Source organism: Myotis nattereri (assembly GCF_964212035.1).
Source record: "Myotis nattereri genome assembly, chromosome: 1".
Classification (NCBI taxonomy): domain Eukaryota; kingdom Metazoa; phylum Chordata; class Mammalia; order Chiroptera; family Vespertilionidae; genus Myotis; species Myotis nattereri.
In genome coordinates, this window is record NC_138075.1 from 73332143 (window position 1) to 73359963 (window position 27821).

At 41.0% G+C, this 27821-nt stretch overlaps 1 protein-coding gene and 1 pseudogene across 3 annotated transcripts in view; both read right to left on the bottom strand.

Annotated features, from left to right (window-relative positions):
- Nucleotides 1-761: 761 nt before the first annotated feature.
- FMN1 (formin 1) overlaps nucleotides 762-27821 on the bottom strand; it is a 393533-nt gene continuing 366473 nt past the window's right edge. For both annotated transcript variants that reach the window (XM_081108000.1, XM_081108001.1), the window contains 2 exons: nucleotides 5376-5460; nucleotides 762-2624 (listed from right to left, as the gene is read on the bottom strand). In XM_081108000.1, the coding sequence (XP_080964126.1) occupies nucleotides 2580-2624; nucleotides 5376-5460 (130 nt within the window). In that variant the 3' untranslated portion in view covers nucleotides 762-2579. The remainder of the gene's footprint in view (nucleotides 2625-5375; nucleotides 5461-27821) is intronic.
- On the bottom strand, nucleotides 23416-27745 carry LOC308527627 (small ribosomal subunit protein eS1-like; annotated as a pseudogene). Its single transcript has 5 exons — nucleotides 27584-27745; nucleotides 27392-27451; nucleotides 26203-26251; nucleotides 24296-24544; nucleotides 23416-23961 (listed from the first exon to the last, which is right to left on the bottom strand). The product of its transcript is annotated as a small ribosomal subunit protein eS1-like (transcript).

Sequence of the window (27821 nt, forward strand, 5' to 3'; positions counted from 1 at the left end):
CACTTAAGTCTTAGTTACCCGAAATGCTCAAGCTCTAGTGGTACCCCAACTAACTTCCTCTCCACGAGAAGTTTAGAGACACCTGTTGTGTTTAAACACAATCTCAACTGTATTTTAGAGGGAATATTTTAAGGCCTCCAAGCTGTTTTAGATGGCCTACCTTGAACAACTCTTGCGAACCTTGACTGATGATCAACTTAAGTTAGAAATGAAGGTGATGTCAACAGTGCAGCATGTGTGTGGATTGGGAAGGGGGTCCAGATACATACTGCAGGATTCAAACTGGGTGAAAATGATGGAGATCCTGCCCTGGTGTCTTAATGTACTAATATATTACCTTTGACTAATCTTAGAAAAATCACTGTTTCCCCAACTTGGCAAGCAAACTTTACTCTTTAGAAAGAGGTATTTTACTGCCAATTTCTAGTCTATCCCTGAGGATAAAACCCACCTTGGGCTGCATTTGTCTAACTCTCAAATTAAATGTCCCCACTCGTTATTCCTCCCCGTTGGTTCCCTGAGAGCATGTTCCTGCTGGGTTATGTGGCCAAAGAGACAGTCCTGCTTATTTTCAGTGATTTTCCTACGAGCACCAGCTTCAAGACTTAAAGTGGATGATGGTGACTCCACTGAAAGCCACTGGCAGCTGTCTCCCATCAGGTCTCTAAGGACACACATGTTTCCAAACATATGTTGGTCTTACTGAACTCAAAGCTGGTTCCCAAGGCATGGGCAAAACAGGCACTTTTTTTTTTTTTTTTGCACGATAATACCAAAAGGCATGTCACAGAGCCCAGGATGGCTGTTAAGCGGAATTTGTTTTCAATTGATGAATTCCTTAGGTTTTCTTCACAGTTAAGGGAAAAGGAAGAAACAATATAAGAAAACAATCTAGTCTAAAAAGCTTCTTGCTCACAAGCAACTTCTTTTACTCATGTAAGTTTCTTATCAGCTTGTCTATTTTGCTTGTCTCATCCTTTTATTTTGAACTGGAAAAACAACAACAACCCAACTATGCTACCATATTCTTTTCTTTTGAAAAGGTGGTTAGCACCTGCATGAATATGGCTTCAGAGACTTGATTGGATCTTGAGTGTACATTCTTGATTCCCAAGACGGGCATTATATTAGGATATGGTGCCACTTTCATAAGCTGGATCTGTTATGGGTCCCTGAGGGGGTTGATACCTGGCAGGCATGTCCTGGGTAAACATTCAGCCACCTGGAAGTTGAGAGGTTCTGGGAAGATCATGGGACAAGGGTCAGGCCACACACTGCAGCTGGATTGGGAAGGGTTTTAAGGTTGTTGCTCCATCATTTGGAGGAGAAAGCTTTGACCTCTCTCCCTTCAAGGCCCAAACCTGATAGTCTCTGATCTTATTATCAATTCACCCCCAGTCCCCTCTTTTCTCTACTCACAAGGTAGATTCATTTCTCTTGTGACTCAAGGGGCAGTGACTCCCAGGGTCCGAAAAAGCTGCATGTACATGGCATTCCATTAATGTGAACACCTTCTTTGCATTTGTGTGTAAAGAACTTTTCTGAACTTAATTTTTCAGACACCAAAGACCTCTGTCACATGGCTGTCCGTCAAGGGTCAAGGTCATAACAAAAGGCGGCAAGTAACATTTGCAGTCCTGTCTGGAAACTGCCTCCTGGGGCTGGTGGGACAGGTCTGGCCGCACACAGTCCCAGAACATGACGTAGAGCTCAGGTGCACATCATCAAGACATTGCCCATTCACGAATGTTCTGAAACGTGAAATGTGCTCTGTTACTGGGTCACTTGTCCAAGCAACTGCTTTGACCCCAAGTGTCTCCGTGCTCAGGTATCACTGTTTCTTCCGGAATTTGGGATGGAGACTCTCTCTGCTGGTCCAGGAAACCGCAATTAATTGCTTAATGGCTGATGTGAACTCCCTGTATCATAATTTGTTCTCCAGGTTTATGAAGTTTATGGTTATTTAACCCCTTCTCCACCATGTATAATCCCATTTCCTCTCCTTTCCATAACATGAACAACAATAAGATAACCATTTTTCTCCTCTGGGAAATCCATAGTCTTGGACATCTTTAAAAATAGTTTGGGTAAATGTCAACATTTTTGATGAGAAAGACACTTCAGGATCTTGATGCAATGGGATCAAAATTAAGATCAACAGTCAAACCAGCAGTGTGTAAAGGCTTGAACTCTCTCAAGGCAACTGTCGTAAGAGCCCTCTCTTCTTCGGTCACAAATTTACATATATCAAGAGTGGGTCAGAAAGCTTGGAATCTTTGCTTTTAAAAAATGTTTGGAAAATCTTGGGGCTTTCTTCTGGTCTTATAACAAAGTGAACTTTGGGCCTCTACAGAAACAATCATCAAATACTCCTGCAATTTCCCTTACACAGCTTGTCATTGGTTCTGTGGCTTAACCAGGGACTTTGGGAAGGCACGGGTTCTCACTGCAGATGACCTCACAAAGCCATGAGCAAAAGCAACGTTTAGTGACATGTCTTTCAAGAACTTCCTGCAGCGCTGGTGTTGCAAAGGATAAGCAAGGTACTCAGTCTTGCTGTCATCTTCAGTGTCTCCTTTTTAGTTGGTGGTCACACTGGCTTCCTTTTGACGTAGTCTTTCTTTCTGTTGTTTAAGAAAAAAAAAGTTTATTATCATTCCTTTTCTAATTTTCCATCAAATTTTGACAAGTTTCTAAAGTTTTGGGCTAGAATTCTAGAGTTGTACTATATGCCCTAGAAATAAGAGTGTTTCAGGCCTTCTTTCCTGAAACCTTCAGTTACCTGCCCCTTACAACCTATCACCCTCACTCTCCAACAAACCAACAAAATAATAACCAGCTCATAAACCAAGTATATCCACCTGAAACACTGACCATTACCATTCCAGGCTGTTGTTCTGTGACAAAAGTCATAGTTTTGTAGTGTTACTCAAAGGCTCCTTCCATTCCTAACCTTGGCCCACTAATGGAATTATGGAATGCTCAAGAAATAGGGAGTCTTTAAATATGAAAAGTCAAACTGGAAGGTGACTAGACATGGTCTATGCAGAATGGCAGGAGCTCCCGTTCACCGTAGATGTTCTGCTCTGTGTTCCCTGAGTTTCCTTCCCAGGGACAAACTTCTCATGGGGAAGAGCGTGGAAGTCTGCTGGCAGGATGTAAACACAAACAAGGACACAAAACAGAAACACAGGCCCTCACGTGTCTAGGGTTTTAGAGAAGTAAATATATTAAGCACAGCGATGGATATGTCTACTCTTAGGGGTGGGAGAATAGAAGGCTAAAGGAGAAATGGGAGAAGTACACTCCTTCCGGAAGAGCAGAGGCAGAGAGAAGCCCTTTGAGAGTGGATCCTTAGCTACTTGTGATCTAGGAGATACCATGTTACAAAGAATTATTATATTGGTTTAGATCAAATGCATGTTGATGACTTTAAACACCCATCCCTAGTTTGGATCCCATCCCTGTCTTATGAAATTAAGTCAGGAATCAGTTTACGAGCTCTTCCCTAATTTCTACCACAATAAACAACAAAACAAACAACCCTAACAAGTTGAGGATCCCAATTGGGAGCTCGCTCATAGTGTAGGTCACCTACAAAAGAATAGCATGGAGTCTCTTTCATCTAGAGCAGTGATTTTCAGCCTTTTTCATCTCATGGCACATATAAGTTAATCACTAAAATTCTGCGGCACACCAAAAAAATATATTTTTTTGTCAATATGACAACAAAAATAGGGTAAAATTTTGATTCATTCACACTGGATGGCTATTGTTATGTTGGCTACTGACATTTTTTTAATCTGGCAATCTAAAGGAAATGAGGTCAGCAACCCTGAATAAACAGTCAGGTACTGCATGTTTTAAACATTCTTGTGGCACACCAGTTGAAAATTACTGATCTATTGAGCTATGTCCATTCTCTTTGCCCCTGGACATGCATTTGGCTGTAAAAGTTAGGACAGAAATCCAAATAAGAGGCCTGGGGAAAGGGGAAGAGTCCGATGAAAGGTAAAAATCAGGGTTGAGCCCACTGTCACTGAAATCCTACAAGTGAGTGTAATGAACAGAGTGTCAATGGGCACGGAGGGGCTCTTGCACTAACCACTGCCTTTGCAGGCCAAGCTGTGTGGCCTTGGATTCTCTATTTCTCACTCACCAACCTCACTTAACATTTCATTCAGCTGCTGATGGGGTATGAGAGACACCACAGTCAATCAACAGAAATAATCTCACTTTATAACTTATTGTCCCATTTGGATTGTCACAGCAGTTGAAGCAGCTGGCAAAAAGTACTTGTGACACAAAAGGGAAACACCAAGTAGTTGTAGGAGGTCAGGGCACAGTTGTAGGAGGGTCTGAAAATCAAAGTGAGGAGAGTGATACTCCCACTTTCCACTCACTGCTGTTTTCCGTTGCAGCGCCAACCAAAGTTGCCGAAATTCATGATAACAAGGAAAAGAACTAACACTTACTGAGCTCTTATTATGTCCTAGGCACTTTGCATGTCTCTTCCTACCTTCCTCAAAATCACCCTAAAGCAAAGATAATATTATTTCCCTCTTTTCACAGAAGAGGGAGAAGCAAAAACTTCACTAAGGTTTTCCAACTAGTCAGTGGCTGAGATGGGATTTGAACCCTGACACCTTGGGTTCGTAACCATTTAGCTATTCCAACTATTCTCTGTGACAAACAGGTGGAGATTCATTGTGATCTACCCTGAAAACATGACCTTGGAGGACAACTTGACCCCACAGGTAGGAAGCCAGACCAGACTGCTGTTTTCTAGGACAGGGAGGGACTTCTGAGACTCAGAGTGTGGTCCCGGCTTTTGTTATCCGTTTGTGAAGTGAAACAGGTAGACTGCATCTTTTCTGCATCTCAGTTTTTCTACTGATCAAAAGAGGATAAGCCTGCCCTTTTCTTTCATTGGGGAAACTGATGAGAGTGAAATGCTTAAACATTTCAGGAGAAAGGTGCTTTGAGATGAGGGGGATCATGGCATGTGGGGGGAGGGCAGTGGAAGGGTATGAAATGACAAGTGACTCAGTTTGGTTTATTAGAAAATGAACTTTGTTGAGTTTGGTGGCAAACACATGAAGCTGTTTTGTTCCTCTCTCTCTCTCTCTCTCTCTCTCTCTCTCTCTCTCTCTCTCTCTCTCTCCATATATATATATATATATATATATATATATATATATATATATATATATATATATATATATATAATCTGTACACTACTCTGGGGTGGAAACTGAGAATCTGGACACTACCTGCCATTTCCCTGAGTTTTGTCCTTTAAATTCAGACACACTCCTGGGCGCACATCAGTTATAATGAAAAATCCTGAGGTTATGTTGAAAAATGTATCTCACCAGACTGGCCGTGGGATTGATTTTCTTTGTCTCCACTTTCTTCTCTGCTGTCAACTTGCTGACTGATTCCTGAGCCATTTTCAATCTGAAATTAAAACGGAGTGGGGAGGGGAGAGGAGGAAAAAGAAGGAGGGGAAAAAAGAAAAGAAGAAATAGGAAGAGATCAGGTTAAACAGAAATCCAAATGATGTTGAGTTAATCAACAGTTTGGAAATATAAGGAATGGTTTCAATGCTTTTCATTATTAAATTCAAACTCTAATTAGGTGTCAAGGCATATCTTCTGTGTTATCAAAGGTGAATTACCTTCCCTGGCTGAGGGGCTCACCTAGATGACTTTGGAAAGTCTGTGCTTTTGTGTCCAAAGAGGAGTTTTTAATCTACAGAAAACTAGATGCAGTTACTTTATTCTCCACGTGCATGTCAAGGCTATCTGACTTGTGATCTAGCCACTCAGCAGACATGAAAATGAAAAATATGAAAATTCACCAATTTACATCAAGAAAGTGAAAAACAACCCAAAGAATGGGAGAAAATATCTGTAAATCATATATCTGACAAAGGACTTGTATTGAGAATACATGAAGAACACTTACAACTCAAAAGAACAAATTGCCCAATTAAAAAATAGGCAAGGGATTTGAATAGACATTGCTCCAAAGAAGACATGCAAATGGCCAATAAGCACATGAAAAAAGACATTTTTAGTCATCAGGGAAATGCTAATAAAAACCATGAGATAGATACTTTTTTACATTCATTAGGATGGCTAGAATAAAAGAGGAAGACAATAACAAGTCTTGGAAGCAAGGACTTAGAGGAATTGGAACACTGATGCATTGCTTATGGGATTGTAGAATGGCACCGTCACTTAGGCACTTTTCAAAACGTTAAGCATAGTTACCATACGACTCTATAATTTCACTGCTAAGTATGTAAATATATGTATAGGCAAATAAATAAAAATATATATCCATATAAACACTTGCATATGAATGTTTAAAGCAGCGTTATTCATAATACCCAAGAGTAGAAACAACTCAAATTTCCATCGTCTGAAAAATGGATAGACAAAATGTGGTATGTCCACATAATGAACTAGACCATAAAAGGAATGAAATGCTGATACATGTTACAAAGGGGATGAACCTCAAAAACATTAAGGCAAGTGAAAAAAGGCAACTACAAAAATCCACGTATTATATAATTCTATTAATGTGAAATGTCCGGGATAGGCAAATCCAGAGACAGAAAGTGGGTTAGCAAAGCCAGAGGCTGGGGATCCAGACAATATCAACTGTTACTGAAGATGTGGGGGAATGAGAACTGACAAACTGCACTGGGAAGTGTAAACTGGTGTAGCAGGCTTCGGAAAATCAACTAAAACTGCAAACATGCATACCCTATGAGCCATCAATTTCTCTTCTAGGGAGATACCCCAAAGAAACTTTTATACAGACACAGAGCTTTCACTGCAGTGATATGTGCAATAATGAAAAACTGGAAACCTAATGATTAGGTTCAGTGGGTAACAGATGGATGGTAATCTATATATGTAAAATCCTAATATGCAAATAGACAGAACGGTGGAACAACAGAACAACCAATCGCTAATGATGTGTGCTGACCAGCAGGGGGCATGCGCTGAACATGGCAGGAATCAGCAGCAGGTGGCAGAGCGCGGAACCTGGTGGGTGTCAGCCATGGTGGGATGGTGGAGCAGGTGAGCGGGGGCGCCAGACCAAGGTGGGGTACCTGTTGCTGTTATTGGGGGTGAGCCTCTGGTGGTTACTGAAAATTCTTTGCTCCCATGCACTGCGGTCCCTCTCGGCGCTAGCAACTGCTGCTGGCACTGGTCCCACTCACCCCTGAGGGCTTCTCCACCTCCCTCTGTTCCTGAGTGGCAATTAGGGCAACAGCTACCACTCATACTCACTGACAGTGCCGGTCCCGCTTGCACCTGCTGCTGGCGCCTGCCCCAATTGTCCTGCGCCGCCAGTGGGTGCGAGCGGGGCCAGCACCATTAGTTCATGGGAGCAGCAGTGATGGGAGTGGGGCTGCTGGCAGACAAGGGACCCGGGCCACAGTGGGAGGGGCTGGGTGGGGGTGCAGAGGATGGGCCAAGACCCGCCCCTGTGCACACCACAGACTCACAGCCCACAGTTTCTTTCAGGGTGCACAAATTCGTGCACTGGGCCCCTAGTAGTAAATAATAGCGAACATTCATTGGGTGCTTACTCCATGCCAGGTACAGTTCTACCTGGTTTATTTGAATTACACCATTTATTTCTCATGACAACCTTGTGATATAGGAACTTTCACTCTTCTTATTTTATAGGTCTTAATCACCATGCAATACTGTTTTTAAAAAATTATATTCATTTAATGCAGTGGTTCTCAACCTTCCTAATGCCATGACCCTTTAATACAGTTCCTCATGTTGTGGTGACTCCCAATTTCATTGTTACAATTGAACATAATTAAAGCATAGTGATTAATCACAAAAACAATATATAATTATATATGTGTTTTCCGATGGTCTTAGGCGACCCCTGTGAAAGGGTCATTCGACCCCCAAAGGGGTCGCGACCCACAGGCTGAGAACCACTGATTTAATGGAATATGGGATAACTGTGAACTAGACCTATTTTTATTGACAGAATGTCTTATCAACAATTACATGAGAGAAATATGTTCAGGTCCTCAGCCACTATGGAAAAGAGTATGAAGGCTCCACAAAAAATTAAGGATAGAGTTACCATGTGATCTAGTGACCCCTCTTCTGTGGATCTGCCTAAAAAATTTGAGAACATTTATTTGCAAAGATATATGCATCCCTAAGTTCATTGCAGCAATATTTACAGTGGCCAAGACATGGAAACAACTAGTGTCCTTCGATAGATGATTGATGAAGAAGATGTGGAACATGGGGGGGGGGGTGACAAGCATAGGTTTATAGCTGTGAATATGCAAATATTCTTGTATTATTTACTTGTCTTCTTCTTCTTATTGTTTTTATTTTGTATCTTTTTTTTTTTTTTACAGAGAGGAAGGGAGAGGGATAGAGAGTTAGGAACATCCATGAGAGAGAAACATCGATCAGCTGCCTCCTGCACACCCCCTACTGGGGATGTACCTGCAACCAAGGTACATGCTCTTGACTGGAATCGACCCTGGGACCCTTGAGTTCGCAGGCCGACGCTCTATCCACTGAGCCAAACCGGTCAGGGCCCTATTTTGTATCTTTACTTGTGATTTACCTTTTAGGTAATGATGGCTGGCAATTTAACCTACATTTGCCCACACCTGCATATGCAATGGAATATTACTCAGCCATAAGAAAAGATAAAAAAGTTCTATTTGTGACAACATGCATAGATCTTGAGAGTATCATGCTAAGCAAAATAAATCAGACAGAAAAAAGTTCAGAAACATATGATTTCACAAATATGTGGGATATAAAACTGAAAGCAACAGATAAATAAATAAGAAAAAACAAACAAAAAAACTCATACACACAGACAACAGTATGGTGATTACTAGAAGGAAGGGAGTTGGGGGTAGTAAAGGATAAAATATGGTCAAATATATGGTGATGGAAGAAGATTTGAGATTGGGTGGTAGGCACATCATGCAATATACAAAAAGACGTATCATAGAATTGTAGACTTGAAACCTATATATTCTTTTTAACCAACGTCAACCCAATTAGTTAAATAAAAAACCCAATTACAGATATCAGAAACATGATATTGAGAGACTGAAGCATTCTGCAGAGTGACACAGTGAAGAGGCCATGTAGCATGATGGCCAAGTGCTCAGGCTCCAGAGCCTGGCTATGGGATTAATGCTGAGCGTCACCACTTACTAGCTGTTTCACCCCGGACAAGTGACCTCTCTGTGCACCTTGATTTCCTAAAAAGGGGGATAACAACAGCCTGCTACATATAGTCACTGAAAGGATGGAAATAGTACAGCTCCAGGCACAGTGCAGTCACTCAATACATGTACCCTACTCTTGTCTGTGCATGCAATATGCTACATTGTGCATGTTTATAAATGGAAACCACAAAACAGTATTGTTCACCGATGCCTGTATGTGTGTGTAAACATACATATAAACATCTATCTATATTTATATACAGACTGGAAAGATACTCATTAGTTACATGATGGAGATTATTACTAGCAAAATGGAAGAAGAGAATGGCTTTGGGAGGTAGTGTATAGAATAGTACAATTTAATTTTTATAATGCCTCATTATTTTTAAATTAAAAACTCTTAAATAATACTTGGTAAATGTGAAGAGATAATTCCAGGTGGTGGGAATATGGGTGCCATGTTATTCTTTCTATGTTTCTTTTTTAAAATTTCTTCTCAAAATATTTTAAAAATACTAAATATTCAAAAATCCACCAACTCACAGACTCTTTGAAAAATGAACATGCTAATGAGAAGCAAGGACCTACAATCAACATTACTCTATCCAGTAAGGCTATCATTTAGAATTGAGGGAGAGATAAAGAGCTTCCCAAACAAGAAAAAGCTGAGGGAGTTTATCACCACCAATCAGTATTATAAGAAATGTTAAAGGGACTTCTCCAAGAAGAAGAAGAAAAAAAATATGAATAAGAAAATATTGTAAAGAAAAATATTCTTACTAAGACAAATATCAGAAAAGAAGTGGATCAACCAACACTAAAGCTAGTACACAGGTTAAAAGACAAAAGTAGAAAGATCATGTATAATTCCAACAGTAAATTAAGCAATACACAAAAACACACAAAAGAAGCAAAATATAATGATAAAAAATATAAATGGGGAGGGGGTGAGTAAAAATGGTAGTGATTTTAGAATGTATTCGAACTGAAGTGATCATCAACTTAAAATAGACTACTATACACATAGCTTCCTATATATGCAGCCCATGGTAACCACAAACCAAAAATCTACAAGAAATCCTATATAATAAGAGGCTAATATGCAAATAGACCAACCAGCAGAACAACCGAACAACCGGTCACTATAACACCAGGGGGTGTGTGTGGAACATGGCAGGCATTGGCCACGGTGGGATGGTGGAGCAGGTAAGTGGGGGCGCCAGACCAAAGTGGGGCGCCAGTTGCTGTCATCGGGGCAAACCTCTGGTGATTACTGAAAATTCTTTGCTCCTGTGCACTGCGGTCCTGCCTGGCACTTGCACCCGCTGCTGGCCCCGACTGCTTGGCACCATCAGTGAGCACGAGCTGCGGCTGCCGCCCCGATTGCCCCTGAGGGCTCCTCCACCTCCCCCTGCTCCTGAGGGGTGATCGGGGCAGCAGCCACCACTCGCACCCACTGATGGCATCAACCCCTCTTGCACTCACTGCTGGCACTGGCCCCAACCACTGTGTCATCATGGGTGTGAGTGGGGCCGGTGCCATTAGTGTGTGGGAGCAGCAGTGGTGGGAGCGGGGCTGCAGGCAGACAAGGGACCAGGGGCCACGGCAGGAGGGTCTGGGTGGGGGTGCGGAGGATGGGCTGAGACCTGCCTCTGTGCCCACCACAGCCTCTCGGCCCACAGTTCCTTTAAAGGTGCACAAATTCATGCACTGGGCCCCTAGTAAATAAAATAAATCCAAACACAACAAAGAAAGTAATCAACATACAAGAAAGGATAGCAAGAGAATAGAAACAGAGAACTACAAAAACAATAAAAACAATTAATAAAATGTCAATAACTACAAACCTATTAATAATTACTTTAAATGTAATTGGATTAAATGCTCCAATCAAATGATAAGTGGATAAAGAAAAGGTGGTACATATATGTATAATGGAACATTACTTGGTCATAAAAAAGAATGAAATCTCACCATTTGTGATGACATGAATGGACCTAGAGGGTATTATGCTAAATGAAATGTCAGAGAAATATCATATGATTTCATTTATATGTGCACTCTTAAAAAACAAAATAGATGAACAAACAAAACAGAAAGAAACTCACAGATATAGAGAACAAACTACTGGTTGCCAGATGGGACGGGGGTTGTGGTGTTGGTTGAAAAAGGTGAAGGGATTAAGAAGTATAAATTGGCAATTATAAAACCAGTCATGGGGGTGTAAAATACAGATTAGGGAATATAGTCAATAGTATTGCAATACTTATACATCGTGTCAGGTATGTGCAAAACTTATGGGGGGATCACTTTGTAAGTTATATAAATGTGTAACTGCTATGTTGTGCACCTGAAACTAATACAATATTGAATGTCAATTGTAACTGAAATTTTTTTAAAAAGAAAAAAGAAGCCCTGCTTCTTCTTCAGGGAATTAAATAAAAATATCTTGCTCAACATTAATCACATACTTGCTTCATATTGAAGAAGTGGCTGAGTGTCTCAGCTCTTTATTTAGCTAATTTCACACAATGTACTTAAAACATTTGCTTAACCTAATCTAACCTCCCAGTCCACATGCTCAATTTAGTTACAATGAATTCAACATGCTGACTTGTGTACCAGGAAAGAAATAAAAATGAGACAAAGATGAGCAATGATTTACAAAACCCAAGAAGAACGACATCGGCAAAGCTGCCCTGAGAACGGGCACTTCCCATCACTGACATAGGTCTGAGTGTATACACCACAATGCCTACTAAACTTTTCCATTTGCAGCAATAACCATGACTATCTCCCCCCCCCCGCCCCCCCCGCCACCCGCCCCAAAAGAAAAGACTGCACTAAAAGGAGCAACCCAGGCCAGACAGCATTGGAGACTCTGGCTATTAAGGGATTTGCAAACCATGACGATGGTGTTGTGAGGCCACAGCTTGGAGCATCTACTCTTCTTGGCTTCTCTCCAGCAAGATTGGTTTTCAAAGAGAACACCTATTAGTGACCCTCGAATCCCAATTCCAACGGACTGGTTTGGAATTACCATTTCTCTCCCGGCCCCCTAACTTTTAGGGAACTTTTCTCTGGCCACCTTTTGCTTTAGTAGTTCCTTTTCACCTTTGAATTCTGGTCTCTTCTTTCAGAGTTGGTCTTCTACCACCCTCCTGCTCATCATTGCCTATTCCAGCTTCCGCATCCTTCGGCAGCCCTGCAACCTCCCTCCACGCTGGCCATGTAGAGGTACGGGGATGGGAGCCAACCTAAAGCCCTGTCTCCACTGCAAACCTTTTCCTACTGGTCCTGGCTGTTGTGCAGGCACCAGGCAGTCACACATACCCCACCCTCTCAAGGCAATTCTGACCTGAGTGACCCCATCTTGCTCTTCTCCTAATATTTTCATTCAGTGATTATGCCTCCCTTTCAAAGGGAACTCTTGAAAATCACATGGATTGGGGGAAGGCAAAACTTGAGCCAAGTAGCTTCAGCATCCTCTAGATTTGATTCTAATTCAAACCCTGCCAGTTATTAGAAGACTTGGAGCAAATAATCAACTTCTGTAAATTTCATTTTCCTTATCTATGAAATGGACGTTAATATCAACCACAAGGTAACATCATTAAAATGTCCATACTACCCAAAACAATCTATAGATTCAATATAATCTCCATTAAAATGTCAACGGCATATTTCACAGACCTAGAACAAACTCTCCAAAAATTATATGGAATAAAAATAGACCCCGAATAGCCACAGCATTCCTGAGAAAGAAAAACAAAGTTGGAGGGATCACAATACCAGATATCAAGCGATATTACAAAGCCACTGTTCTCAAAACTGCCTGGTACTGGCACAAGAACAGACATATAGACCAATAGAATAGAGAACCCAGAAATCGACCCAAGTCATTATGCTCAATTAATATTTGACAAAGGAGGCAAGAGCATATAATGGAGTCAAGACAGTCTCTTCAATAAATGGTGTTGGGAATATTGGACAGATGCATGCAAAAAGATGAAATTAGACCACCAACTTACAACATACACAAAAATAAACTCAAAATAGATAAAGGAGTTAAACGTAAGATGGGAAACCATAAAAATCTTAGAAGAATCTACAGGCATCAAAATATCAGACATATCTTGTAGCAATATCTTTACCGACACATCTCCTAGGACAATGGAAACTAAAGAGAAAATAAACAAATGGTACTACATCAAAATAAAAAGCTTCTGCACAGCAAAAGAAACCATCAAAAAAATGACAAGCCCACTGCATGGGAGAACATATTTGCGCAATGTTATATCTGATAAGGGCCTAATCTCCAAAATTTATAGGTAACTCATACAACTTAACAAAAGGAAAATAAACAATCCAATTAAAAAATGGGCAAAGGACCTTGATAGACACTTTTTTCGAAAGAGGACATACAGAAAGCCAAGAGATATATGAAAACATGCTCAAAGTCACTAATCATTCGAGAAATGCAAATCAAAACAACAATGAGGTACCATCTCACACCTGTCAGAATGGCTATCATCAACAAATCAACAAACGACAAGTGCTGGAGAGGATGTGGAGAAAAAGGAACACTCGTACACTGCTGGTGGGGATGCAGACTGTTGCAGCCACTGTGGAGAAGAGTATGGAGTTTCCTCAAAAAAAAAAAAAATGGAACTCCCATTTGACCCAGTAATCCCACTTCTAGGAATGAATCCCAAGAAATCAGAAACACCAATTAGAAAGAATATATGCACCCCTATGTTCATAGCAGCACAATTTATGATAGCTAAGATTTGGAAACAGCCTAAGTGCCCATCAGCAGATGAGTGGATAAAAAACTGTGGAACGTCTAAACAATGGAATAATATGCTGCTGTAAAAAAAAAAAGAACTCTTACCATTTGCAACAGCATGGATGGACCTGGAGAGCATTATGCTAAGGGAAATAAGCCAGTCAGAGAAAGATAAATATCACATGATCTCACTCATTTGTGGAATAGAATTAACAACATAAACTGATGAACAAAAATAGATACAGAGACATAGAAGCATTGAACCAACTATCAAACCTCAGAGGAATGACAGGGGATGGTGAGGGCGGGGGTCAATGGGAGAAAAGGAGACATCAACCAAAGGACTTGTATGCATGCATATAATAAGCAAAACCAATGGGCACAGACAGTAGGGGGGTGAGAGCATGTGCTGGGGGGAGGGAGCAGGAGGGGAGGGGTCAATGTGGGAAAAAGGAGACATAAATACTTTCAACAATAGAATTTAAATTAAAAAAATATCAACCACAAGGTATAATTATGAGAATTACATGAATTGATAAATGTAAAACATCTAGTATGTCTGGTATATATATGGTAACTGGTCAGTAAAGGATAACCATTATGGAATCTTCCATCACAGAAATGGAGAAACTGCGGAAGATGCGTGGCAACAGTTTCTGACTGCCAATTAAACAGTTGCAGCTTTTAGCTAAGTATTTGTATCATGAAAGCAAACCAGCTATTGCTATTATCCTGAGACCTAGCAAACCAAAGAACTCACCTCAATTTCTCTGATTCTAAAAGTCCTTTCTAGAAGCTAAACTTTGGTACAGGCATGAGAAAAATCCCTCAACCAAATAAATAAGAGAAACTATTTACATTTCAAAACAAAGGTTGCATCTATTGCCTTATATTTTTTCTAAGTTTCAGAGAGGTAATTAATATAAATAAAACTTACATTTCAAATATTATTGAAGTTGGGATTAAGTATATTTTTTTCATATTAACTTTGTTTTTCTGATAACAAAAATAACATTTGTTTCTTATAGAAAATTTATGTTTATACACTTAAAAATTATATTTCCTATTTATACTGTATGTCTAAAAATACAAAGAAAAAGTGAGACTCGCTGGCCATTTAAATACTTTTACCATGATGTAGTTAAGACGTAAGTGGACCAGGTAATGAAAATTCAGCTCACATACAAAACTCTCAGCCAGACCCTAGGGATACAAAGGCAGTGATGGTGGCTATCATTTTTACTGCTGTGTCCCTGGTCCTTGAGACAGAAATGAATGGAGAACTAGAGAACAGAATTGCCAAAAAAATAAAAAATAAAAGAAAAAAACTCTTACTTTTCTACAATACTGTTCACTGGAATTTCTTGACAACGCTGAGCTCACGAGATTGCATAGGCATTGCAACCCATGCAGTTTCATGGGGCCCCCGGCCTTCACGACTCCTGCCACTGTCGTGAATGTTTTTCTGTAAGTTACTCTGCATCTTGTGCAGCTGATCCCGCCTAAAACTTTCTAGGACATTTACAGTCATTTTTATTAACAAAGGGAGACATTTTTCAACTCTTTTCCCAGGGGACATTTGCTACATGAAGAAAGGTAAACTTGGTTGGCTCGAGTTGACACCTCCCTCTGAAGTTAATTTATCTGACTGTGCTGTCATCATTTCTAGGCACCTGCCTTGTACACCAGACTGTATGTCCTCAAAGGCAGGGGTACGACTTTATTGTCTTTCTTTCCTCAGCATCTTGTACAACACCTGGCATATAGTAGATGATGAATGAATACTGAATAAATAGGTGAATAAAGGATTATAAGTGACTAACCTCTAAACTGTAAGAATTCAGGCATGAAGAATGGTTATGGGGAAACATGCAAGTCCATTAAGATCCATTAAAACAGCCCTAGCCAGTTTGGCTCAATGGATAGAGCATCGGCCTGCGGACTGAAGGGTCCTAGGTTTGATTCCAGTCAAGGGCACATGCCCTGGTGGAGGGCTCAATCCCCAGAAGGGGGCGTGCAGGAGGCAGCCGGTGATTCTCATCATTGATGTTTCAATCTCTCCTTCCCTCTTCCGCTCTGAAATCAATTAAAAAATATTTTAAAAAGATCCATTAAAATATAACGTTCCTTAATGTCATCTGAATATATCACCAATGCTCCAAACTGATTCTTCGAAATGCAAACCCGCAAATTCTCACTAGATCTCTGTACGTTGTTAACAATAGAGTCCACGTCATTTTTTTGAGGGCAAGGCTGTTTCTCAGCTGCTTTTGTATCATATCTATGGTAAGAAGCAAATGCTAAATATCATGACAATCTAGCTAGATTATGAACACTGGAAGGGCAGAACACAGAGGTAGGTCTTAAAAACTGCTTTGACCTCACTCGAGATTGATGGTCTGTCTATCTATTTATCTATCTATCTATCTATCTATCTATCTATCTATCTATCTATCTACCTACCTACCTGTCCCTATCTATTGCTTGAGAATGTTCTTCAAAAATGGTGGGCAAAGTGTCCTACACTTGCTGCAGAAACTCCAACAGCTGCTGTAGTTGATGGCATTACATGGACTCCGAGTCAGTGTTCTGGTAATCATGTGGGAAAAGACTGCAAGCCGGAGGTCTGCTGTGTGCTCCCCCTCAGAGGGCTTATACTAGCATGTATTTAAGTTCACTTGCTAACATTTGTAAATGCAGAGCTTTCATGGAAGATTTCCCAGCTCTGACATCTCTTATAAAACTGGAAGGTTCGGCAACATCCAGTGGCATTTCTGTGCTGCAACTCCTCAGTTCCTGGCACTTCCTGCCACTCCCTGCCATCCCCGCAGTCCTGTGGTTGTCAGCCATGCCATCCGCCAGCCTTTTGCACAGTTGGTTTTCCTATACTCTGCACACTTTGCTCATTTTTGCTGCCTTCCTGGACTCTCTAAGCTTTGAGGTTTGAGCTGGCAGACTTAGTGGAAGGCTACTGTGACACTCCAAGAGTGCAGACCACTGGAAGGGCCTTCTAATCCATCCTCCTGCTGATGGACATGGTCTCAATTAATAATGCACAACTCGCTCAGCCAGCATGGCTCAGAGGTTGCGCATCAACCTATGGACCAGGAGGTTACGGTTTGATTCCCAGTCAGGGCACATGCCCAGGTTGCAGGCTTGGTCCCCACTAGGGGGTGTGCAGGAATCAGAGGGTCAAAGATTCTCTCTCATCACTGATGTTTCTATTTCTCTCTCCTTCTCCCTTCCTCTCTGAAATCAATAAAAATATATTACTAAAACAATGCATAACTCTAAAAATGTCACTTCTCTGTTTGAAAACTTTCAATGACTCCCATACTGTAGCCAGAATAACAAAGGTTTTCTGAAAAGGGTCAGATAGTAAAATTCCAGGTTTTGTGGTTTATATGGTTTCTGCAGCTACTCAACTCTGCTGCTGTGGTGTTAAAGAGCCATAAGAAATACATGTATGAGCAGCAATGCCGTGTATTCTAATAAACTATTTAGAGAAACTGGTGGTGAGGTGGATTTGGCCTATGGGCCATGGTTTGCTGCTCTTTGAACGAGATAGTGTAAGATTCAATTCCTTACGCTCGCAATCAAAGCTCACCCACTTTCTAAACTTAGTTTACTTGTCTGTTTTACCTTTAAAGACCCAGACCTGGTTTTATATTGTCCTTAGACAAATCACTTAAACCATTTGAGACTTAATTTCCTTGCCTGCTAAAAGTGGGCATAATACCGCACCTCAGTAATACAATTACTGTGAAAATTTAAAAAAGATATACTGGTATATGATTACTTACCAAATATGATTACTTTCCTTCACCTCCCTGTGGCTTCCTGTCCCAAGCAAACCACTCACCATTCCTTGTACAAGGCTTTTCTCACCTCTGTATCTTGCTCTTACAGTTCCCTCAATGACTTTCTTACTCATTTCCACGTGCTCAAATTCCTCCCATTCTTCTGTTCCCAGCTTAAGTGCCCAAGTCATGAAAGCTTCCTTCATCTCTCTTAGCCAGAAGTAATTGCTCTTTTCTCAAGTGAAAGGGCACTTTGTGCCTCTCTTAAGGCACTTAGGACTTTTCATCTAAGGACTGTCTAGGTGTCTTATTTCCTTCACACCACTGGGAACACTTGACGACAATGATCGCACCCTATGCATATCTGGTCTTCTCCCTGTTCCTACCCTTAGCACTGCGCTGCGCACAAATTAGTGATTAGCAGATATCTAAGTAACAAATGAATGACTTGCATTGATAGTTTTTCCTCCCTACCTTAAAAAAGTATACCTGTTTAGTAAATACCTAGACTAGTAGAACGACTATCTAATCCATTTGCATGCCATTTATCCTTGGGGAACAAAAGTAAAAACATTTAAAAATCTAGTTCCAGTTACTGATTAGCTGATTGAGTCCTAACAAGGAAACAGAAAGGGTGCTTGAGGCCACCCAAATGTGCTGTGTTTATACATGTCAACTTGTATATTCCAGAATGTCTAAAAGTATCCACATTACTCTGCCCACAAAGAGACTAAGGCTCAGATAGGTTATAGGCAAATACTAGTTTTGGTTTCAAACCTTATATTCCACCCCCCTTCGAAAAATAGATACATAAAGAAAATAAGAAAGAAAATAACTATTCTTAACTCATAAATGCCTCAGTAAAACAGACTTCTGAAAACCCCTTCTTTCTTCTTTTTCTTTATCCTGCATATGATCCCTACGGAGTTACGGAGGGCCTCAGTAAATTTCATTTGCTGCCAAAGTCTCCTGAGGAAAGACACGGAGTGAGATGAGACAGTGACTCATGTCTTCTGATGTTCCTGCTTAGCCCTCACTCTGTGGAAGTGATTTGTAGCCTTGGTTTCATAGGAGAAGCACCTGGGAAGGGAATTTTGCTCCTACTTAGAAAGTAGAAAGCTACAAGAGACATTGTTCCCATCCTAACGATGAAAACAGCTAGAAAATGTATAAAATCATACTTTTTCTTTTCTAATATATTTTTAATTGATTTCAGAGAGATGAAGGGAGAGGGGGAGAGAGAGAGAAACATCGATGAAAAAAAGAAACATCAATCAGCTGCCTCCTGAAGGCCCCCTTACCGGGATCTCAGGCATGTACCCTGATGGGGAATTGAACCGGGGCCTCTCAGGGCATGGGGCAACGCTCAACTAACGAAGCCACACTAGCCAAGGGCAAAAAATCATACTTTTTCTTTAACAAAAGAGCTAGGATCACGTGGCACCTAAGTGAACTGCACCCTGAAGAGTAGCAGGCCTTTTCACTTAGAGGGTAGGCACCCCAGGACTACAACTTCATCTGGGAGGTCATAACACTGGGCATACCGTGGGCTTTCTACAGGCTAGATTTATATGCTCACAGCTAAATCAAACCAATTCAGAATGCAGCCATATAAGACTCAAGAAGTACAATGTCTTTGTTCTTTTGACATTCGGTATTTCATTGATTCATGGTGCACAAGGTAGAATATACTGAAATCAGCATGAAATTTATATAAGAGAAGTGCTGTCATTTTTGACCATAGGAATGAACCACACCAACCAATCAAGAGATATGTGACATTATTGAGCAGGTGAGGTAGATAGAGTGTTTAGATTATTTTATACTCCTTGTCACTATTGGAAAAACCAACATTTTAGAGCAATGTTTTCAAACTGTCTTCGAAAGAGCCTTAACGTTCAACAAAGATGTTTCAGGGAGAAGAGGAAGAGTTAGGGGATGTTCTAGACCCCTAACATCTGCAAGCCCTGCTTTACCAGAAAAGCTTTATATTATCTGTTTTATATATTGGGGCTTCAAGCATGTTTTCATTTGGACAAAAAGAGCTCTGCTGGTTTGTGTGTGTGTGTGTGTGTGTGTGTGTGTGTGTGTGTGTGTGTGTGTGTTTAAATAAAAAGTTGGAAAACCCCTTTGCATGGAATTCAATAGAACCCATAGAAACTTCTAGGGAGGAAGAAAAAAAACACACTGTTGTCTTCAGGAGAATGATAGCCAATAAAAATCCTTTTCCTAAAGAACTATTCAGAGATAGTGTGGAGGTGGATAACCAATTTAAGAAGACAATGTGCTTTGCCCTAGCTTGTTTGGCTCAGTAGATAGAGCATGGGCCTGTGGACTGAGGGTCCTGAGTTTGATTCTGATCAAGGGCACATGCCCAGGTTGTGGGCTTGATCCCCAGAAGGGGGTGTGCAGGAGGCAGCCAATCAATGATTCTCTCTCATCAATAATGTTTCTATCTCTCTCTCCCTCTCCCTTACTCTCTGAAATCTATATATATATATATATATATATATATATATATATATATATATATATATAGTGGCCCGGTGCATGAAATTTGTGCATGGTGGGGGGGTGGGTCACTCAGCCGGGCCTGCACCCTCTCGCAATCTGGGACATCCCTCCTGTAATCTGGGACCACTGGCTCCTAACCGCTTGCCTGTCTGCCTGCCTGATCGCCCCTAACCACTCTACCTGCCTGATCGCCCCTAACTGCTCACCTGCCTGCCTGATTGCCTCTAACTGCCTCTGCCTTGGCCCTCACTGCCGTGGCTTCACCCAGAAGGTTGTCTGGAAGGACGTCTGGAAGGTCATTTGGCTGTCTGGTCTAATTAGCATATTATGCTTTTATTATTATAGATATATATAGAAGACAATGTGTTTTGAAAGGATGATTCTTCTGACAGCCCGAGCCACTAGATTTGAGCTTTGGGCTCTAGTAAAATATCGTATGTTTAAAAATCAGAAACATGGCTAGTTCTACCCCTCTTCCTTGCTTCTTACTTTCCAGATATGTATTAATGCTGAGAGATCAAAAGTCTCTGGCAAATACTCACAGACTGGCCCTGTGGGGACAGATTCATATAAGCTGAAATGTGGGGAAAAGTAAGTGCCCACAGGGACATCCTCTTACTTCCCATTCATAAAGACAGGAATTACCTCACATTTCATTATTACAATTCAGAAAGCTATTTTTAGAAAGCTATTTTATTCATTTTCTTTATGGTTTTGCTTGGAATTTTGCATGATTTTCCTGATTTTGTTCCTAATGTACTTTTCAATTTCTATTTGCTTCTTTTGTTTATAATAACCCTGGAATAAAAATGAAATGGATCCATCTGATTGCATCCTGCCCAAGTTTCCTCCAAATTTAATCTGTGACTCCAATTCTCCCCCCACCCCCTTCTCTCCCCCTCCCTCTTTCTTTTGGTGTGTGTGTGTGTGTGTGTGTGTTCATCTCCTTTTTTCCTTTTCCTTTTGTTCCCATTCTGAATAGCTTTCTGAATTGTAACAAAACTGTCAGCCCATTAACTTCTGAATAACTCTTAAGTATGAGGCCACGTCATACCACGTCATATTTTTAATGAAAACATCACATAGGCAACTAGTTGGTGTCTGGACATAATTTATCTATCTCAAATCATGGCTCAGGGTGGGGGCCTATAGTCTAAAACAGTGGAGTTAATTTTAGTGTTTAAAAATGAGTCAGTGTGGTGGAAAAGGCAAAACGATGAAGACAATAATAAGATCAGTGGCTGTGGAGCACCAGGGAGACATGGCTAGGCAGAGCACAGAGGGTTTTTAGGCAGAGAAAATACTCGGTATGATATAGTAATGACAGATACGAGTCATCATACCTTTGTCCAAACACCAAGAGTGAACCATGAGATAAACTATGGACACTGGGTTAATCTTTGTTTTTAATTTTTTAAAGGTACCATTCTGATGAGTAATGTTGATAATGGGGAAGGTTATGCATATGTGGGGACAGGGCATACATGAAAAATTTTTGTATGTCATTCTCAATTTGGTTATAAACCTAAAACTTCTCTAAAAAAAATTAAGTTTTTTAAAAGTGGAAAAAAAACAAAAGCACCTGGCCAAGTGGCTCAATTGGTTGGAGCATCATCCCATACACCAAAAATAAAAAGGTGTGGGTTTGATCCCCAGCTGAGGTGTGTACGGGAAGCAACTGATCCATATTTCTCTCTCTCTTCCCCCTCCTCTCTCTCTAAAATTAATAAAAAACATATCCACAGTGAGAATTTTTTAAAAATGAAAAAAAACCCCCACCTATTTTGTTTTAAACAGCTGTTGGTGATATTTATTAGAAATTCTCTTAAATGATAATGGCTGATTCATTTTAGCAAGAAGAAAAATATACAATCTGGTAATATTGCCAAGGCATATTTGTTAATACATCATTCACTTTGTAATGCAGACAACAGGACCAAGGAAGTGACGTCAGGAGTACAGAAGTTTTTGCCTACAGTGCTACCAGCCTCAAAGAGGAAACTCTATCAGACATCAGGTACTGTGCGATCTAAAAACATGAATCACTGCATGATCCGGACCAGGTATATCTTTACTGAAGACACCAAAAGTCACATTGGTGGATAAAGGCAAAGAGAAGGGAGGCATTGCAGGGAATACAGTTCATGAAATGCATGTTGGTAAAAACATGAAATTGGACCAGCCGTAATGCGAATCTCTTTAGAGAAGACTTAATATCCCTCATCACTGAAGAGAGGAGGTCAAAATAGTCTAGAAGAGGGAAAGGCAGGCTCAGTGCACCAGCATTTGTAGTAGTGGGCCTCCAGCATGCCACAGGGAATGTCTAAACAGTTTTCCAAAAAGCAGGATTATAAAAGCTGAAGGTCCCAACCACTATACCACTAGAGTGACTAGACTAATCCTAAAATTCAGACATGTTAATTTGAATCTCTCTAACAAGGACAAGAACTCTTCATTCCGGTGACTATTTTAAAATACATGGAGAAGCATGATCATCAAGGGAACATGAGAAAAACATGCCTCTGTTGCTGGCCCAGTAAATTCCTGCCTTGGGCCCTTTGAATGGTGGATAAGGCTTTGGTGGGATGGAAAAGGCGTTGGTACCTCCTGGAGATTGCACTTGTAAAATAACTTGCCAGTCTGACTACCCAATGTGGGTGGGCTTTACCAATCATGATGAGAGAGCTTCTTCTAACAGTAAGTGATGGCATCTTTATGGTCTCCCTTTAGGAAAAATAGTCACAAAAGAGGTATAAGAAGCTGCAAAGATGAAATACCAACTGGCTATTTACTCTTTGCCATGATCTCCTTGCAGCCTTGAAGTAAGTAGTGTCAGGCTGAGGAACAAAGAATACCATACAAAGAGACTCTGGAAAGGCGTGGAAGTGCCTTACTTAATTAGGAAAGCTCAATACCGTATGATTTATGCCACTTTAGATGGTGAAGTTTGAGGTTAATATCTTCCTCCTCCCCCCACAAATAGTATTTTTTATTTGTCTCCACTAAATACCTGAATTTTAAACAGACTATTGGACTAGGGCCTCATATCCATAAGCTCATTCAACTTCAGCACCTGTCTCACCCTCAGTAGCTTTTCCAGAACTGCTGCCTTCACCAGGAAGCTCCATGGGTTTTCCAAGTCAAACTTGGGCTTGTCCAGCATTTTGACTTTTCTAACAAGACGTCATGGAGCAGAGAAATAGAATGGTAGGGCTTTTCTATGTCTCTTCCAGTGCTCTCTGGAATCAATTTATTGACCACTTCTTTCAAGTCATTTGCCTTCATCTCTCAGGTCATGATTTCCATCATCTTGTTCAGGACTTGGTGGACCTGCTGATGCTGAGCACAAGAGGTCTTCCAAATCTGATTGTTGCAGTTTTTTAGTAAAACCAACACAGAATAGATAAAGCAAATAACCACCAGCTGTCTTGACATCAACATGAGCTTCAATCGTGCGCTGCCATTTTTTGACCACGAAGCACATTTTATCATGGGTAAGATCCATGACATGGAAATTAGGTAGTTTTTGCCCTGAACATCCTCAGTAATTAGCCTGAATTTTCTAAATGCAACTTCATCCTTCTGCAGATCAGCGAGGCTCACTGATCTGACCACCAAACACGACCCTTCAGACAAGTGGTTCTCGACCTTCCTAATGCCGTGACCCTTTAATACAGTTCCTCATGTTGTGGTGACCCCCAACCATAAAATTATTTTTGTTGCTACTTCATAACTGTAATTTTGCTACTGTTATGAATCCTAATGTAAATATCTGATATTCAGGATGTATTTTCATTGTTACAAATTGAATATAATTAAAGCATAGTGATTAACCACAAAAACAATATGTAATTATATATTCAATATATGTTTTCCAATGGTCTTAGGCAACCCCTGTGAAAGGGTCTTCCGACCTCCAAAGGGGTCGCGACCCACAAGTTGAGAACCGCTGCTTCAGAACACCAGATGTGATTTGGGTTCCTTGAGTTCTCGTGACTAGTGTTTTTCTATCTTTCATATAGAACAGAGCTGGTGCTTTAACATCACACCAATCTTTCTTAGAAAATGGATCAACCACTTTCTTCTGGGCTGCCCTTTGGCTGTCTTTCGTAAGATGCCTGTTCTTGCCGATAGCCAGGGTAGTGCCTTGAGAGCCAAAAAGGAGGGTCACATCTCGGTATTTTCCTCACGAGGTTTATATGAGGCATTAACATTATAGAGTAGTTTTGAATGTTGTGCTTTTAGAAGGACTTAGCTATGTCAGGCCATGCTCCAGCCACTGCCTGGTGACCTGAACATCAGAAATAATGCTCTGTGTGTCTCTGGGGCTTGTTTGGGGCCTTTTGATAATCCTCAGCTCTCCACCAGGAACTGTCCTCAGTTCACTGAGTAAGCTTGTTTCTCCATAGCCAGGGGAAAAGGGGCTCCTGCCCAGCTTGAGTTCTAAATTACTAAGTGCAATCATGGACACCTGCCAGGGGCTGTGGGAACCTCCCTGATTTCTATCCTCCTGGACAAAAACTCCTTCACTAGGTATTGCTGGACTCTTTTTTAAAAAATATTTTTTTTTATTGATTTCAGAGAGAAAGGGAGAGAGAGAGAGAGAGAGAGAGAGAGAAAGAGAGAGAGAGAGAGAGAGGAACATCAATAATGAGAGAGAAACATTGATTGGCTGCCTCTTGCATGCCCCCTACTGGGGATTGAGCCTGCAACCTGGGTATGTGCCCCTGACGGGAATCCAACCCAGGATCCTTCAGTCCACAGGCTGATTGCTCTATCCACTAAGCCAAACCGGCTAGGGCTATTGCTGAATTCTTGATATAATTATTACACATGGATAATAGTTATGAAAGTGAATGAAATCAGTCTTCACTGTCAGTAAAACACAAATACCACAAAGACCAAACTCCTTAATTCCTCAATGTAAAGAGAAATTTCTTCCTCATTACAGCAGCTGATGAAAACATTATTGACTAGTTTATGTTTCCAAAAGGCAAGGAAATAAAATTGTAAAAAGAGAGCCATAATAATATGAAATAATGAGTAACCCCACAATCATGTATCTCAGACAGACCAACAGGACCACAGACTTGAACGGACACATACTCTCCTATGTTCATTCTCTCTTCAGAGTCTGACCCCTGACCCCGACTACCCCACCACCCCTGTGTTTCTCCCCAGGTTGGCCTCACTAGCAGGTCTTAGATGAAAAGACTTAGCTCCTTACACATCAGAATCTAGTCTCTAAAAGTTAGTCCATCATAAATCAGTCCACCACCTCTACTTCCTAAATTTGACAATTTTCCTACCTCATTCTTAAGAGATTTTTCTATTTACAATGAAGGAAGTCTTCTTACAGACCAAATGTCACCAGCTACACAATCAGCCACTTCATGGTTTTAGCGGGCTATCACTTGTAGCACCCAAACACATTTTGACTGCAAATGATTAATTGCAGAACAAAAGCCGCTTCCGTTTGCAGAGCCTCTCCCCCAGGCCGCAGGGGAATGGAAGTGGGGAGGTGGGGGGTCCCTGGACTTGCCCTGGAATGCATGATCAGTTAAAGCCAATCACTCTGCACTTGGTAGACGAAACACCCTCAGCTGCCTGGCGATTTAGGTGCGGAGTGAAAGGTAACAGCATTGCATTTCCTTGTTCAGGGAGAGGTAGGTGTCTGGGAGACAGATTGGAAACTGAAGGCGGCCCTGTGTCATAAATCTGCACATTTAATTGCAATGCACGGCTAGTCTTTGGAGGGCCTTTCCAATCCTGATAATGAAGACATGCATGTGCTCGTAGACGCCAACTCCCTCCTCTTTGATTTTGAAATCTGCACCACCTACCAAGTCTCACCAAACAACGAGAGCTGATCAGAGGCTCTTTGCACAGCGACTAAAACAAAAGGGTGAGGGAACAGGGGAGATTGTGTGGAGCAGGCAGCCTTTCTGGCGCCCCTTAAATCATACTTCCCGGGCAGACCCCTATTCCATCTAGTCTATGCCCAAGGCAGGAGCTGTCAGGAGGCCCACAGATAAGCAATTTAGAAATATTCTAGCTGAATGAAGGAGACTTACTTTGGGTTTCCACTGCTGTCTGCCAAGCTAGGGAAATAGAGTGCAGACAGATGCTCTCTAAGGTTCTTATTTGAGCTCCAAAGAGGTTTGAGGCTTGGCACAGCCATGAACCCCAAGGATCTTCACTTTCTTTCTTTCTTTTTTTTTTTTTAAGACAAATTGAAAGTAATATAGTCAAGAACAGAGAAGGTGATTGTTTTACTCCATTGACTAATCTTTCTTGTCCGGAACATGTCTATTCTTTTTAACAAAGCTCTTAAGATTTTAAATCCTTGGAAAAAAGCAACCCATATGGGATGTATTTGGGGAATTCTACCACCAAAATCCAAATAAATAAGATCTCTCATCTATCAGCAGCAGACAGAAAATTCTGTAATCAATTTCAACATGGTAAAAGAAATTACAGTGATTGTTTATTTGTTCAACAAATGTTAATTGAGCACCTACTATGAGTAAGGGCATAAAAGGTGCGACAGAGAAAATGAAGTAGAAGACTTTGCCGTGGTCTTCTAGGGCTTGTAATTTATTTATTTATTAACTGCCTGTAACTAAAAGAACGAAAAAGAAATCACTAGTGCTAAAATTGAAGAGACAGAATTTTAGAGGAAAGTCAGCTCACAGAGATTGGGAAAAATTTCATGAAGGAGACAGTATGTGATCACTAGATTAAATTCTTCCAGAATAGGGTTTCATAGCTTATACAGCAGTTAAAACATACTAGTAATAGTTATTTTAAAAGAATCTGTTTAAATCAAGCTGATTAAGTTGCACATTTATATGATGGGAATGCAAAATGCAAATGCAGGGGAGGCTGATGTGGACTGAGCGCCCAGAGAGGGAAACAGAAAACACAGCAGTTAGGCTGGCCCCACAGATCTCACTATGTGATTCTTCCAAAACGTGTGTCAAGCCTCCCAAGTCCAGGCCTTTGCCTTGTGATCTCTAAGAATGTACTTACTCCTTTCTTCTCTAAGTAGCTGGAGTCATCAGTTCTGTCAATGCCCAGCTCACTTCCTATCTAAAATCACAGTAAATCAGGGTTGGAAGAGACCTTCAAGGTCACCTAAGTGTAGCAGTTCCTAAACTTGACTGAGAATGGGGCGAGATCCGCTGGGGAGGTATCCTTCTCCCTCCCACCTACAAAGCTTACCCTGGGATTATGATTAAGTTTGTGCACATTTCCACAAGGCTTTCCAAGAGATTTGGCAGATCTGCCACATTTGCAAGTCACTGATCTCCAACATTTCCCCAGTGGCTCCTGAATCCCCTCTACAACTTTCTGCCTCGGCTGGTCCTGTGTAGAACTAGACATCTTCCTAAGACCCTCCCTGGCTTTCAGATTGCTTTGGGATCACTTCCTCCTTCAAACTCTTGCACTGCTGAGGATC